This window comes from Neoarius graeffei, chromosome 28, assembly GCF_027579695.1.
Source record: "Neoarius graeffei isolate fNeoGra1 chromosome 28, fNeoGra1.pri, whole genome shotgun sequence".
NCBI classification, from domain to species: Eukaryota; Metazoa; Chordata; class Actinopteri; order Siluriformes; family Ariidae; genus Neoarius; species Neoarius graeffei.
In genome coordinates, this window is record NC_083596.1 from 9,906,646 (window position 1) to 9,921,864 (window position 15,219).

Genomic DNA, 15,219 nt, shown 5'->3' on the forward strand with positions numbered 1-15,219 from the left:
CCCTCAAGAGTTCTATATAGAACTCTACAATGAATGGTTTCTCTTTAAAAAAAAAAAGGTTCTAAGTAGAAAAGGTAAAATTTAGAACCATTAAGGGTTTTTGTTGTCCTGCCAGGGGAACCATAAAGTCGTCACTGCTGAACCCAATCTGGGCTTGAGGCAAACTATGTTTGGTTGACTTGGCCAAACCATAAAGATTCTAGGTTTAAAGGTTCTAAGGGTAGAATCCTGCAACATAGGGTTCTAAGTAGGGTCTTTTTAGGAAGCAGTTGAGCTTTATTCTCCACAGGAAACTTTGAGGAACTCTTTTGCTAAGTTAAGAATTTGCATACAGTGTACTGTATGGTAAATGAGACTTGGTTCCTCAAGGGTTCTCTGGGATAATTAAGGATCACTGCCTGCTAAAAGGATTCTAGTTAGAACCCTACAGTGGTGCTAGAAAGTTTGTGAACCCTTTAGAATTTTCTATATTTCTGCATAAATATGACCTAAAACATCATCAGATTTTCACACAAGTCCTAAAAGTAGATAAAGAGAACCCAGTTAAACAAATGAGACAAAGATATTATACTTGGTCATTTATTTATTGAGGAAAATGATCCAATATTACATATCTGTGAGTAGCAAAAGTATATGAACCTTTGCTTTCATTATCTGGTGTGACCCCCTTGTGCAGCAATAACTGCAACTAAACGTTTGCGGTAACTGTTGATCAGTCCTGCACACCGGCTTGGAGGAATTTTAGCCCGTTCCTCCGTACAGAACAGCTTCAACTCTGGGATGTTGGTGGGTTTCCTCACATGAACTGCTCGCTTCAGGTCCTTCCACAACATTTTGATTGGATTAAGGTCAGGACTTTGACTTGGCCATTCCAAAACATTCACTTTATTCTTCTTTAACCATTTTTTTGTAGAACGACTTGGGTGCTTAGGGTCGTTGTCTTGCTGCATGACCCACCTTCTCTTGAGATTCAGTTCATGGACAGACGTCCTGACATTTTCCTTTAAAATTCACTGGTTTTATTCAGAATTCATTGTTTCATCACTGACGGCAAGCCGTCCTGGCCCAGATGCAGCAAAACAGGCCCAAACCAAAATACTATCACCACCATGTTTCACAGATGAGATAAGGTTCTTGTGCTGGAATGCAGTGTTTTCCTTTCTCCAAACATAATGCTTCTCATTTAAACCAAAATGTTCTATTTTGGTCTCATCTGTCCACAAAACGTTTTTCCAATAGCCTTCTGGCTTGTCCACGTGATATTTAGCAAACTGCAGATGAGCAGCAATGTACTTTTTGGAGAGCAGTGGCTTTCTCCTTGCAACCCTGCCATGCACACCATTGTTGTTCAGTTTTCTCCTGATGGTGGACTCATGAACATTAACATTAGCCAATGTGAGAGAGGCCTTCAGTTGCTTAGAAGTTACCCTGGGGTCCTTTGTGACCTCACCGACTATTACATGCCTTGCTCTCGGAGTGATCTTTGTTGGTCGACCACTCCTGGGGAGGGTAACAATGGTCTTGAATTTCCTCCATTTGTACACAATCTTTCTGACTGTGGATTGGTGGAGTCCAAACTCTTTAGAGATGGTTTTGTAACCTTTTCCAGCCTGATGAGCATCAACAATGCTTTTTCCGAGGTCCTCAGAAATCTCCTTTGTTCGTGCCATGATACACTTCCACAAACATGTGTTGTGAAGATCAGACTTTGATAGATCCCTGTTCTTTAAATGAAACAGGATGCCCACTCACACCTGATTATCATCCCATTGATTAAAAACACCTGACTCTAATTTCACCTTCAAATTAACTGCTAATCCTAGAGGTTCACATACTTTTGCCACTCACAGATATGTAATATTGGATCATTTTCCTCAATAAATAAATGACCAAGTATAATATTTTTGTCTCATTTGTTTAACTGGGTTCTCTTTATCTACTTTTAGGACTTGTGTGAAAATCTGATGATGTTTTAGGTCATATTTATGCCGAAATATAGAAAATTCTAAAGGGTTCACAAACTTTCAAGCACCACTGTATGTTGTTCTTTGGCAAAAAACTGTTCAGTTTCCCCCATTGGGACAAACAAACTATAGATTTACTCTTTTTAATTAGTATGAAACAAAACAGTATATTGTCACATTTTCACCAAACAAAATGGGTTTCAAAAGGGATCTTTGGAATAATTAAGAATCACTACTTCCTAACAGGATCCTAACTAGAACTTTCTATGAAAGAGAACCTCGCTGAGGTAGGGTTCCACATAGCACTTTCATTCAAAAGGACTACCCAAGGAACACTTTAGGGTGCTAGATGGATCCTTTAAAATCTTTAAGCGTTGTAAGAAACATTAGTTGCATTTCTGAAAATCTAAAGATATAAGAGCCTCGTACCTTGACAGCTACCAAAATCTTCTCCTGGTCTGGTGATAAGTTGTAACACTCAGCTAGGAACACTTTCCCGAAAGCTCCCTCTCCTAGTTCTCTCTTCAGGACTATGTTGTGCCGTTTGATGTGTTGCACAACTGAAAAAAATGCATGACAAATCACCCATTAGGTCACTAGTGAGTGCAAAATAACAGGACAGATCTACAACAGAACCATGTACAACCCCAATTCCAAAAAGTTGGGACGCTGTGTAAAATGTAAATCAAATCAGAATGTGATAATTTGCAAATCATGGAAACCCTACATTTCATTTAAAATAGTACAAAAACAACATATCAGATGTTGAAACTGAGAAATTTTATTGTTTTTTGAAAAATATATGCTCATTTTGGCGGCACGGTGGTGTAGTGGTGTCGCCTCACAGCAAGAAGGTCCGGGTTCGAGCCCCGTGGCCGGCGAGGGCCTTTCTGTGCGGAGTTTGCATGTTCTCCCCGTGTCCGCGTGGGTTTCCTCCGGGTGCTCCGGTTTCCCCCACAGTCCAAAGACATGCAGGTTAGGTTAACTGGTGACTCTAAATTGACCGTAGGTGTGAATGTGAGTGTGAATGGTTGTCTGTGTCTATGTGTCAGCCCTGTGATGACCTGGCGACTTGTCCAGGGTGTACCCCGCCTTTCGCCCGTAGTCAGCTGGGATAGGCTCCAGCTTGCCTGCGACCCTGTAGAACAGGATAAAGCGGCTAGAAATAATGAGATGAGATGAGATGCTCATTTTGAATTTCAAGATTCAAGATGTTTATTTGTCATAATACACAATAACAGACACAGCGGTTTATTATTGGGTGATGAAATTCTTATTTTGCAACTGCCTGACCAAACTATACTTACCAATATAAAAAGAAATATATATATATATATATATATATATATATAAAATCTCATCTCATTATCTCTAGCCGCTTTATCCTTCTACAGGGTCGCAGGCAAGCTGGAGCCTATCCCAGCTGACTATGGGCGAAAGGCGGGGTACACCCTGGACAAGTCGCCAGGTCATCACAGGGCTGACATATAGACACAGACAACCATTCACACTCACATTCACACCTAGGGTCAATTTAGAGTCACCAGTTAACCTAACCTGCATGTCTTTGGACTGTGGGGGAAACCGGAGCACCCGGAGGAAACCCACGCGGACACGGGGAGAACATGCAAACTCCGCACAGAAAGGCCCTCGCCGGCCCCGGGGCTCGAACCCAGGACCTTCTTGCTGTGAGGCGACAGCGCTAACCACTACACCACCGTGCCGCCTATATATAAAATATGAAATATAAAATATAAAGTGCATATGGAATGCAAAATATAAAAGCAGAATGAAAAATGAAGATAACATTTAAAAAAAAGAGGCAAACAAACAATGTGCAAACATAGAGGTAGATATACTGTGCAATGTCTTGTGCAAAATTGCTAATATAGAGGTAGATGGTGATTATAATCCGTGGTTCAAAAGCCTGATGGCCTGGGGGTAAAAAACTGTTTGTCAGTCTAGTAGTCCTTGAGTCCTTGCTTTCACACTCCTGTAGCGTCTGCCAGATGGTAGGAGTGTGAATAGTCTGTGTTGTGGGTGTGTTTGGTCCCTGATGATGCTCTGTGCCCTTTTTGTAACCCGGGTGTTGAGCACCCGGACTCTTTTTTACTACGGAGCCATGCAGTTCTAATATGTGCAGAAAGCGGTTTGGCATTGTCTTGCTGAAAGAAGGAAGGCCTTCCCTGAAAAAGATTTTGTCTGGATGGCAGCATATTTCTCTGAAACTTGTATATATCATTCAGCATTAATGATGCCTTCCCAGATGTGCAAGCTACCCATGTCATGTGCACTAATGCCCCCTCATACCATCACAGATGCTGCTTTTCAACTGTGCACTGATAACAAGCCGGATGGTCCCTCTCCTCTTTAGCCTGGAGGACGTGGTGTCCATGATTTCTGAAAAGAATTTCTACTTTTGATTTGTCAGACCTCGGGACAGTTTTCCACTTCGCCTCAGTCCATCGTAAAAGAGCTCGGGCCCAGAGAAGGTGGCGGGGTTTCTGGATATTGTTTATATCTGGTTTTAACTTGCATTTGTGGATGCAGTAATGAACTGTTTTCATAGACGATGGTTTTCTGAAGTGTTCCTGAGCCCATACAGTGATTTCCACTACAGACACGTGTCTGCTTTTAATGCAGTGTCTCCTGAGGGCCTGAAGATCACAGGCATCCAGTGTCAGTTTTCAGCCTTGTCTCTTGCACACAGAGATTTCTCCAGATTCTCTGAATCTTTTAATGATATTATGGACCATAGATGATGTGATCCCCAAATTATTTGCAATTTTACATTGAGGAACGTTATTCTTAAATTGTTGTACTGTTTGCCCACGCAGTCTTTCACAGAGCGGTGAACCCATCCCCATCTTTACTTCTGAGGGACTCCGCCTCTCTGGGATGCTCTTTTCATATTCAGTCATGTTACTGACCTGCTGTCTAATTATTATTTTTTTTAGCATTACACAACTTTTCCAGTCTTTTGTTGCCCCTGTCCCAACTTTTTTTTTAAATGTGTTGCTGACATCAAATTCAAAATGAGCATATATTTTTCAAAAAGAACGATAAGACTGTTCAGTTTCAACATTTGATATGTTGTCTTTGTACTATTTTCAATGAAATATTGCATCCCAATTTTTTTTGGAATTGGGATTGTAAATTAATCATGTAAAAGAAAGCACAGGGCTCATATTTGTAAAATCTGCATGTAGTGATTCACTTCAGTGTTGTTGCCATGGCAGTAGAGAAGGCGATTTTAGCATGACGACAAGCGGAGGCAAGCCCACGTCTGGAATCAGTTTCAGAAGGTTGGGATGGAGTGAAGTGAGGTAGTGTATCTGCGTGTGTGTGTGTGGTGTGGTAGGTTGTTTGAGGTAGTCTGCTGTGCGATGGCAACTCACAAGTGTCCGATTTCAGCATACTGCCAGGATTGCGGAAGTACTGTGGGTTCTCAATGACCGGGATCTTGGTCATGCCGATGATGACAGCGTCTGGGCCCATCTCGGAGGACGATGGTGTGTTGTTGCCATTGGATACATGGTGGAGTGGGCTGGCTGAATCGTCATCATTACTGATTACTGAGGAGGACCCTGCAGTGGAGGAGGGAGAGTAGTGTGCCAAAAATACATGAATATAAAAATACAGACAGGCGAATGATCAGTTTCAAATGGTGGATTTGATTATAGTAATATATACACCGATCAGCCATAACATTATGACCACTGACAGGTAAAGTGAATGACATTGATTATCTCATCACAATGGCACCTGTCAAGGAGTGGGATAGATCAGGCAGCAAGAGAACAGTCAGTCCTTGAAGTTGATGTGTTGGAAGCAGGAAAAATGGGAAAGCATAAGGATCTGAGTAACAGGGTCATGTGTATTGAAAGCTCATTGATTGGCATGGGGCATGAAGGCTAACCCACATGGGCCAATCCCACAACTGTAGCTCAAACTACTGAAAAAGGTAACGCTGGTAAAAACAGAAAGGTGTCAGCATGAACTTTTTCAGTAGTTTGTGCTACAGAAGCTCTTCTGTAGGATTGGACCAAATGGGCTAGCCTTTTTGCCCCATGCCAATCAATGAGCCTTCGACACCCATGGCTCTGTCGCCTGTTCACCAGTTATCCTTCCCTTCCTTGGACCACTTTTGGTAGGTACTAACCACTGCATCTCAGGAACACCCCACAAGATGTGCCATTTTGGAGATGTTCAGACACAGTCATCCAGTCATCACAATTTGGCCTATGTCAAAGTCGCTCAGATCCTTACGCTTGCCCATTTTTCCTCCTTCCAATACATCAACTTCAGGAACTGACTGTTCTCTTGCTGCCTGATATATTCTACCCCTTGACAGGTGCCATTGTAATGAGATAATCAATGTTCTTCATGTCACCTGTCAGTGATCATAACGTTATGGCTGATTGGTGTATATAGTGGTCTTTGGAGAAAAACATCAGATGTTCTTGTGGCTCAATTTTGGTCTAAAGCCTGGTCTAAAGATGTCTAAAACCTGGCTAGCTAAGTGCGCTTTCCATACACAGTGAATGTCATGCTTTGATCAAGTTGTTGGAAATGTGCCTAATCAGTTCAGTTTGTAATGCAATACTGGCTGGTGAAATATCTGTGACGATCCAGGCACCACGCGTCAATCTCCGTTTTAAAACAAATTTTAAAATGCTATCATTTTACTTGCAGTTGAGATATATGCAAAGACACAAATGTGCATACATACTGCATGGGCTTTATTTTGGCGAATCCAAGAATCAAAGTCACTATCCATAGCAGGGGGAAGTACACATGGCATCATTAAATAAGGATAACCAATAACCAAAAACACTGGAATAACTAGAATAAATGTGGAACAGAAAATGCATGACATGATCGAAAAGACACGGAACAGGTGCACACATATAGGGAACAAACCAGTGACAAGACGGAATGGACCAAAGCCAAAAGAAAAGGACAGGGCATTGCATAGTGCGCTGATACAGAGAATATGTGATATCCTGTAGTTTTTAGAACTCTATATAGTAGAAAATGTCAATATTTTCACCATCTAAAGGGTTTTCCCAGGATGCCAAACACATCCTTTGTAAGCAACTAAACACTCCGGCAACTACGCATCTTCTGACCACAGATTAAACCTAATCTAGAAATAAGATACACTCTTTCTATTTTTCAGCTCTGTCCTGTTAAACTCCAGGACTACATTTAAAATCATCCCTGTAGAAGCTGTCACACATTCTTACCCTTCAGCCCAAACTTTGAACTTTGACCATACTTCAGGAAGATCAGCATCAAGATGCACCCAGTGAACGCAACCCCAGCGATCCCCACCACTGCATAAACCTGGAACAAAGAGACAAAGGAAATCTTAATCAGGCCCATTCTCAAGGAAAACACCAAGCTGTAGTTCTACTGTAACAAGGAATTAGGTCTCAGTTTAAAATGACCAGATGAAGCTCAAATTTGAAATGTAATTCAAACTTACGGCGACTTTGCCCTCTTGAATTCCTGTGATTTCTGAACAAAATACCAATAAACAACAATGTACGTTTTCTAAAATTAATCAGTATTTGGTAAATATTGAGAAGTAGCCCAGTGAGTAAAATGAGAATGAACATACCTGGAGCGTCAGTTGTGTCTAAGCAGAGAATTCACACACCAAAGCCAACAGAATATGACAAAAATGGATTAAAACCAAGAGTGTAAATTCAACTGCATCATACATACAGTATTTCAATATTTCAGTTAAACAGGAGTATCTGACTCCAGTCCTGAGCAGACAAACAGTGAGGGACTGAACACTTAAGTGCTTTATAAGGCCTCCTGGTGGAGAACCATATCACTAGTCACGTCAATTGTGGGCCCTATGACTGGCATCTCACATTTGGCAAAAAATGATGACTTTGGAAACATCTCATCTCATTATCTGTAGCCGCTTTATCCTGTTCTACAGGGTCGCAGGCAAGCTGGAGCCTATCCCAGCTGACTACGGGCGAAAGGCGGGGTACACCCTGGACAAGTCGCCAGGTCATCACAGGGCTGACACATAGACACAGACAACCATTCACACTCACATTCACACCTACGGTCAATTTAGAGTCACCAGTTAACCTAGCCTGCATGTCTTTGGACTGTGGGGGAAACCGGAGCACCCGGAGATATAGTAGCCCAGTGAGTAAAATGAGAATGAACATACCTGGAGCGTCAGTTGTTTCTAAGCAGAGAATTCACACACCAAAGCCAACAGAATATGACAAAAATGGATTAAAACCAAGAGTGTAAATTCAACTGCATCATACATACAGTATTTCAATATTTCAGTTAAACAGGAGTATCTGACTCCAGTCCTGAGCAGACAAACAGTGAAGGACTGAACACTTAAGTGCTTTATAAGGCCTCCTGGTGGAGAACCGTATCACTAGTCACGTCAATTGTGGGCCCTATGACTGGCATCTCACATTTGGCAAAAAATGATGACTTTGGAAACATCTCATCTCATTATCTCTAGCTGCTTTATCCTTCTACAGGGTCGCAGGCAAGCTGGAGCCTATCCCAGCTAACTACGGGCGAAAGGCGGGGTACACCCTGGACAAGTCGCCAGGTCATCACAGGGCTGACACATAGACACAGTCAACCATTCACACTCACATTCACACCTACGGTCAATTTAGAGTCACCAGTTAACCTAACCTGCATGTCTTTGGACTGTGGGGGAAACCGGAGCACCCGGAGGAAACCCACGCGGACACGGGGAGAACATGCAAACTCCACACAGAAAGGCCCTCGCCGGCTACAGGGCTCGAACCCAGGACCTTCTTGCTGTGAGGCGACAGCGCTAACCACTACACCACCGTGCCACCTTGCTTTGGAAACATACTAAAACTGTTTACATTTGTGTCTCGCCACGGGATTTTTGTGTCAGATGCTCTGTTTACAGAATGCGTAGAAACGGTGTTGAAAAGCGTGCAAAATTTTGCACCGTTTTCGCCAGCTGATCCAGTAACTATTAATGAATAATCCCCTCAGTAGCACCCCTATGGGATACACTTACCACTTTTAACATCATCCATGACTGTGTTGGACTGAGGCTGGTTCTAGAGGACTTGAGACAAGGACTCGTTTTAAATGACTATCGTGTATTTACTGTCCAGGACCGGGAAATGAATCCACACTCGACAGCGTCCATTCACTATATATGACCAGGACTGGAGACCAAAACATGGAGACTAGGACTGATTCTGAGTCCTGGTCTCCATGTTTTCAACACTGCATGTTCAGAGGTTAGAAAGAATAAAAACACATTGTGTGACTGACTATCTTGTATCAACAACAGTTCTAGCTTTGTTGGTAACATTTTGTCCAGGTTAAAGTTGGTCCCATATTAGAAACCGAGTATCAGTGACTAATATTCTGGCATAATTGGCACAGTGCCAAAAATGAATTTGGCGTGCTTTAAGCGTTCTTTTAGCTCTGCCATATCTTTGTGCTGTATATGGTTGTGGTCACAACAGTACTCATGACCGTGGCATGTTCCAATTTTTTAGAATTCTGTCCATGATTTGGAAAGAGGGCGGGGAAACTCTGAGGCTTAGTACGGAGAGGAGACGAACACGGCTGAACAACATCGGCAGGGCTGATCTAACAGAGGCTAAAACCAAAACAGCTCGTGTTTGCAGTGATCATTTTATCTCAGGTGAGATTCAAAGGCTTTCTCGATAATATCATGGAAGAATTTTATTTCGTGTTCCTAGAATTTTGTTATAAAATGAGTGCTCTCTTGTCGTGGTTCATTCAGTCGTTGTTATAATTTTAACACATGTATTACCATTTCGCTTCTGGGAACGCCAGCAAAATTATAGGATAGAAACAATCCAGACTGGGCACCCACTCAGAAAATGGGCTATGTTTCGTTCAAGGTCGGACTTGATTCTTCGGCAGCCAAACCAGTAGAATGCAACATCTAGGTACTCGATGGTTGGTAGAAGCATCTTATCGTCAGACTTTTCTGAAGATAAGATGCTTCTACCAACCATTGAGTACCCAGATATTGCATTCTACAAAAAAGATAGTCGTGCATATTCTGATAGAGTGACTTACCGTAGTAGAACTCTGTAAAGCAGACGCAAGCACAAGGTTCCAATTAGTTTTGCGTATATAAATATGTAAGATTGAAATGATCTTTGTATATGTGTGAAGGTGCACCCACCTGCCCCTGAGTGTTCCACGTCAGGGATTAACATGAAGTGCGCAGTGATGTTCCTCTGGTCCTCGCCATACCTGTTGATGGCCACCAGCGTGTAGACACCATTGTGGATGTGCGTAGGGATGATAAGCTGCAGACAGCCATGGTACTCGCTCTCCGTCGACACATGGATCTGAGTCTTGATGTAGTCCTGCTGCTCCAGGGGTTGGCCCTGGTGGTACCACAGCAGCTCAGGTTTGGGGTTCCCTGTCACGCTGAATGGGATGCACCAATCCTGGTGGCGTTCGGGCTTCTCTAGTTCCAGGATAATCGGGGGGACTGAGCCCGGGAATGGGTGTGAAAGGTCAGGTGAGGAAGAGAAGGAAGAGGAAGAAAAGGAGAGGAGAGGAAGTGTGACCATAGGTCATGGCAGGACACAAACCGGAGGGGTGAAGTCGGAGCATGGTGAGATTTAGAAACAGTTTGGAATCGGTTTGGAAGAGTGTGACGAAAGGGAAAAGTACAGAGGGGATACTAGGAGGAGGAATTGAACAGAACAGTAAGAAATGAAAAGGCTTGCGAGAGCATAAGGGGCAGTAAGAACAGCAACAAAAAACCCCTAGTAAACAAGCAGTAAATAAAATGCTCTTTGGATAACATTGGGATGCACGGAGTTAAAATACTGGTACTGATGTAAGTGGTGCATTATTTACATTTGCCTTTCATTAATGCGAGAAAGAAGCCCATCAGTGGAGTCTCACAGGACTCATTTTCAACACAACTAATTATAGGCCTGGTGGTTTAGAAAAGAAACTGCATGCGAGCTTTCTAGTGTGCAGCAAAATTGCTCGTTTTATCAGACGCAGTTAAAAAGACAAACTCAGTGCAATAAATGGCAGCAAAGTAGTTCATCACATATTTTCACACACACACACAGGACTGAGTGCTTACAGAGGATATTGAGGATGACAGAAGCCTCAGTCTGACCCACAATATTCTCAGCGCTGCAAGTGATCTCTCGGCCGTTGTCGCTGTGGGAGAGGTTCCTCAGTATCAACATCGACTGCAGGTCAGTTGTGTTCATCTGGTTGAGGGAAAATTGACAGAAGCTTTCAGGACTGAACTGTAACATTTTGCTAAAACATTGATGCTATTTATCCAGAGAAGCTCAAGATTCTTCACAAAGTATTGTTCCTTTGTCTCCTTCTTCTCCCTTGTCCAGCACTGTTGCCAGGTCAGGGACCCATGTGGACCCTACTGATCCATGTCACATTAATTGGAGCATAGTTTTACACCGAATGCCCTTCCTGCCACAACCTTCCCATTTCTGGGCTTGGGAAACAAACATTCACACCTATGGACAAGGTGTAGCCAATTAGCCTAACTGCATGTCTTTGGACTGTGGGGGAAACCAGAGCACCCAGAGGAAACCCATGTGGAGAACATGCAAACTCCATAGGCTACAGAAAGGCCCCTATCGGCCACTGGGCTCAAACTCAGAACCTTCTTGCTGTGAGGCAACAGTGCTAACCACGACATCACCTAAAGTAGTGTTCCTTTGTGAGAATACTTAAAGATCTATGTAGAACTTTCACTGTTTGTGAGGGCTCCAAGTAGAACCCCTTTAGAAAGCAAAAACAAGTGCTTTCAGGCAATCAGGGTACTATCGATGGTGTAGAATGCTGTACCTTATATGCTTTGTGATAATAATGAAGAGGAGGCACATGATTACCAAATTGAAAAAAACTGTAACTCACTTGTAAATGAGGCGTGCTCTTATAGAACAATAATCTATATGTGATGCAAAGCAGAGTTAGCTGCAACATTGCAATGTTTAATTTATTAATGAACGACAAATCATGCTTTTCAAAGTCAAAGTCCCTCCTGTGCCAGGACCTGGTCTTCCCAGGCAGTCTCCCATCTCAGTACTAACCAGACCCTTAAGGCGCATTGGGTGGCGTCGATCTCCATTTCTATAGCCCTCGGCCTCTCGCCTATACAACTAGGGTTACAGTAGGAGGCTGGTCCTCTGGTAACCATGAGAGTTTGACTCCCCACTCACATCTGTATTGCAGCGTGCCTTGCCAAAGGGCAGTAGGTACCATTTTTATGATGGTCTTTGATATGACACCGCGAGTTGGCCTAGTGGTTTTTGTGTCCACCTCTTGACTAGGAGATCGCGAGTTCTACTCACAGTTGGGTCATACCAAAGACCATCATAAAAATGGTACCTACTGCCATCTGGCAAGGCACGCTGCAATACAGATGTGAGTGGGGAAGTCAGACTCTCGCAGTTACCAGAGGACTAGCCCCCCACTGTAACCCTATCTGTATAGGCCAGAGGCTGAGGGTTATCAAAATGGAGATCGGCGCCGCACCCATACGCCTTAAGAGTTGGTTAGTACTGGGACAGGAGACTGCCTGGGAAGACCAGATTCTGGTGTGAGAGGGGCTTTGACTTTAGTATGACCTGACCACGAGTAGAACTCACGATCTCTTAATCTCTCAAAGTTGTCTCAAAATCTTCCGTATTTAATGAAACAAACCTGGGGCCATTTTTGTTTACAAATTGTCACAGTCGCTCACTAGCGCGGACGTTTTACGTCTCCGACACATGACGTCATGTTGTCTTGACAACCACGCAATATCGTAAACCATATTCAACGCTCATTCTCCATTGGGTAGAGTGATGTAATACATGTAGGATAAGCAGTATGCTAACAATATTGCATGCTAGCAACCACTTACCTTATAGCAGCTATAAACTCATTACAGTCATTCCCTCGCCAGTTTCTTTCTTTGTTTAATATGATAATATAGAGTGTATAATGGATTTGTAAACAGTGAATTCATGGTTTACTCTTACACTGGCCATTAATTACTCTTAGGAAAAAAGATCAACACTCGAGGGTTCATCAGCTTTTCCCTCTAGGAAGCTAAAAATCCTTTATCATCCAAAGAACCTTCGGTTTTTCTTCTAAGACTAGATAAAATAACATCATTAAACACAGTAATGATGATGAAGGTAAAGTGATAAGCATTTCTGAAAGTTGTGGCACTAACTAACAGCACTGCTACATAATACATAGGAATCTGTATCCCACCGGCTGCTGTTTCCAAGTGAGCACGGAGACACTTTGTTGTAAATATTATAGCGGTTATATTAAATATTAATGGAAAACACTGGGCTTTCAGGAGTTAGAGCCAGGTTCCCACAGTCTGAGCATCTTTCAGGGATTAGCAGGTCCATTATTGGACATAATGGCAATTAAGTGTTTAAGTACTCATTCTTAATGCACCAGTGTTGCTTTGTACAGAGTGGTTAGGACTCATATGAGGGCATTTCAGGTTTTATGAAGCTTATCACTACAATCCAATACATTTTGATGTGGTTGACATGCAGAGGACTTTGATTAGCCTTTATAATCTCTTCTACTATGAAAAGTGTGTACAAGTTGGCAGGAATGAAAAAAGGTATGGAATGAAACACTTGGAGGAATGCTGTTACTGGAAAATAAGCAATGATGTAGTGGTGTTGTGCTACTATTACCACCCTGAAGTTGATTATTTCCCAATAATAGCATGTTGCAAATGATTGATTACATACTTTTTAACCATTTACAGTTACGTTTAATGTTGAAGAATGTAGCATTGTAGTCAAGATCACCTAAACCGAGACTAAGTCATGACCAAGACCAAAGTGTATCAAGACCAAGACTTTAAGGAGTTGAGATCAAGTCAAGACCAAGACCAAAACAGGGCGAGACCGAGACAAAACCAGACCCAGACCAGTGTGTGTGTGAAGGGGGGTGGGGGAGGGGTGACGGCCGTTAACAAGTAGAAAATTTTCAAATTAGCAATGAATCACGTTATGAGTCACATTTGAAGCAGGAAGTTTTACATCCATTCACAGTAACAATGTTAACAAATAAATCAGACAATGCACAAGCAATTTAGTGAAATCCTTACAGTTGTGGTCTTGACTGGTCTTGAAATAAAATCCTAAGTCCTCTATGTCTAAGAACAAGACAAGACCAAGTAAAAATGCTCTCAATTCCGAGATGAGACAGAGACCTTCAAAAAGTGGTCTTGAGACCGCTCTTGAGTACTACAACACTAGAAGTAGGCTACATCAAATTAGTTCCTGTTGTCACTTATTGTAAATGGTCATTCCTTCACCAGATGCTCTGCTTTCTCTTGAAGTTATTAAGACAAAAAACAAACAGCTTGTCACCACAAAGAGCTAAGTCCAGAAGACTTTCCTTTGTCGGAAAACCTACATACAGTTACAAAGCTCGGACACCGGAGACTCCTTCTATAATTATTCATTGAACGTCTCCTTACAGAAAATGTCACAATTTTTCTTTGCTAAATAAGAACACCATTTTAAAACCAGGGCGGCACGGTGGTGTAGTGGTTAGCGCTGTCGCCTCACAGCAAGAAGGTCCGGGTTCGAGCCCCGTGGCCGGCGAGGACCTTTCTGTGCGGAGTTTGCATGTTCTCCCCGTGTCCGTGTGGGTTTCCTCCGGGTGCTCCGGTTTCCCCCACAGTCCAAAGACATGCAGGTTAGGTTAACTGGTGACTCTAAATTGACCGTAGGTGTGAATGTGAGTGTGAATGGTTGTCTGTGTCTATGTGTCAGCCCTGTGATGACCTGGCGACTTGTCCAGGGTGTACCCCGCCTTTCGCCCGTAGTCAGCTGGGATAGGCTCCAGCTTGCCTGCGACCCTGTAGAACAGGATAAAGTGGCTAGAGATAATGAGATGAGATGAGATGAGATTTTAAAACCATTTATTATTAATTGTGGATTATATGGAGCATTGGCCACAGAGCCGGCCCGTGGCATAGGCAATATGGGCAAATGCTAAGGGCGCTGCGTCCAGCCAGGGGCGGAGAAACGGGGGGAGAAAAATTATGACTTCCACTATTCTGAAAACGAGTCAGCATTATAATATCTTAGCCTAATTTAATTGTACAGCAAAGCATGTAGTCAGGGTGCGATTTGTCAAAAAAAGCAGGGTGGGGTGTGGTGGTGGTTGTTAATCATGAAACAATAAGCGCTCAACA

At 42.8% G+C, this 15,219-nt stretch overlaps 1 protein-coding gene across 1 annotated transcript in view; it reads right to left on the bottom strand.

The window, feature by feature from the left end:
• ntrk2b (neurotrophic tyrosine kinase, receptor, type 2b) overlaps positions 1–15,219 on the bottom strand; it is a 50,780-nt gene that overhangs the window by 16,827 nt on the left and 18,734 nt on the right. Inside the window, exons 7-14 of the mRNA XM_060912237.1 lie at positions 11,104–11,236; positions 10,177–10,491; positions 10,068–10,079; positions 7,591–7,608; positions 7,456–7,487; positions 7,214–7,313; positions 5,363–5,551; positions 2,394–2,524 (exon numbers count right to left, since the gene is read on the bottom strand). Of these exons, the coding sequence (XP_060768220.1) occupies positions 2,394–2,524; positions 5,363–5,551; positions 7,214–7,313; positions 7,456–7,487; positions 7,591–7,608; positions 10,068–10,079; positions 10,177–10,491; positions 11,104–11,236 (930 nt within the window). The remainder of the gene's footprint in view (positions 1–2,393; positions 2,525–5,362; positions 5,552–7,213; positions 7,314–7,455; positions 7,488–7,590; positions 7,609–10,067; positions 10,080–10,176; positions 10,492–11,103; positions 11,237–15,219) is intronic.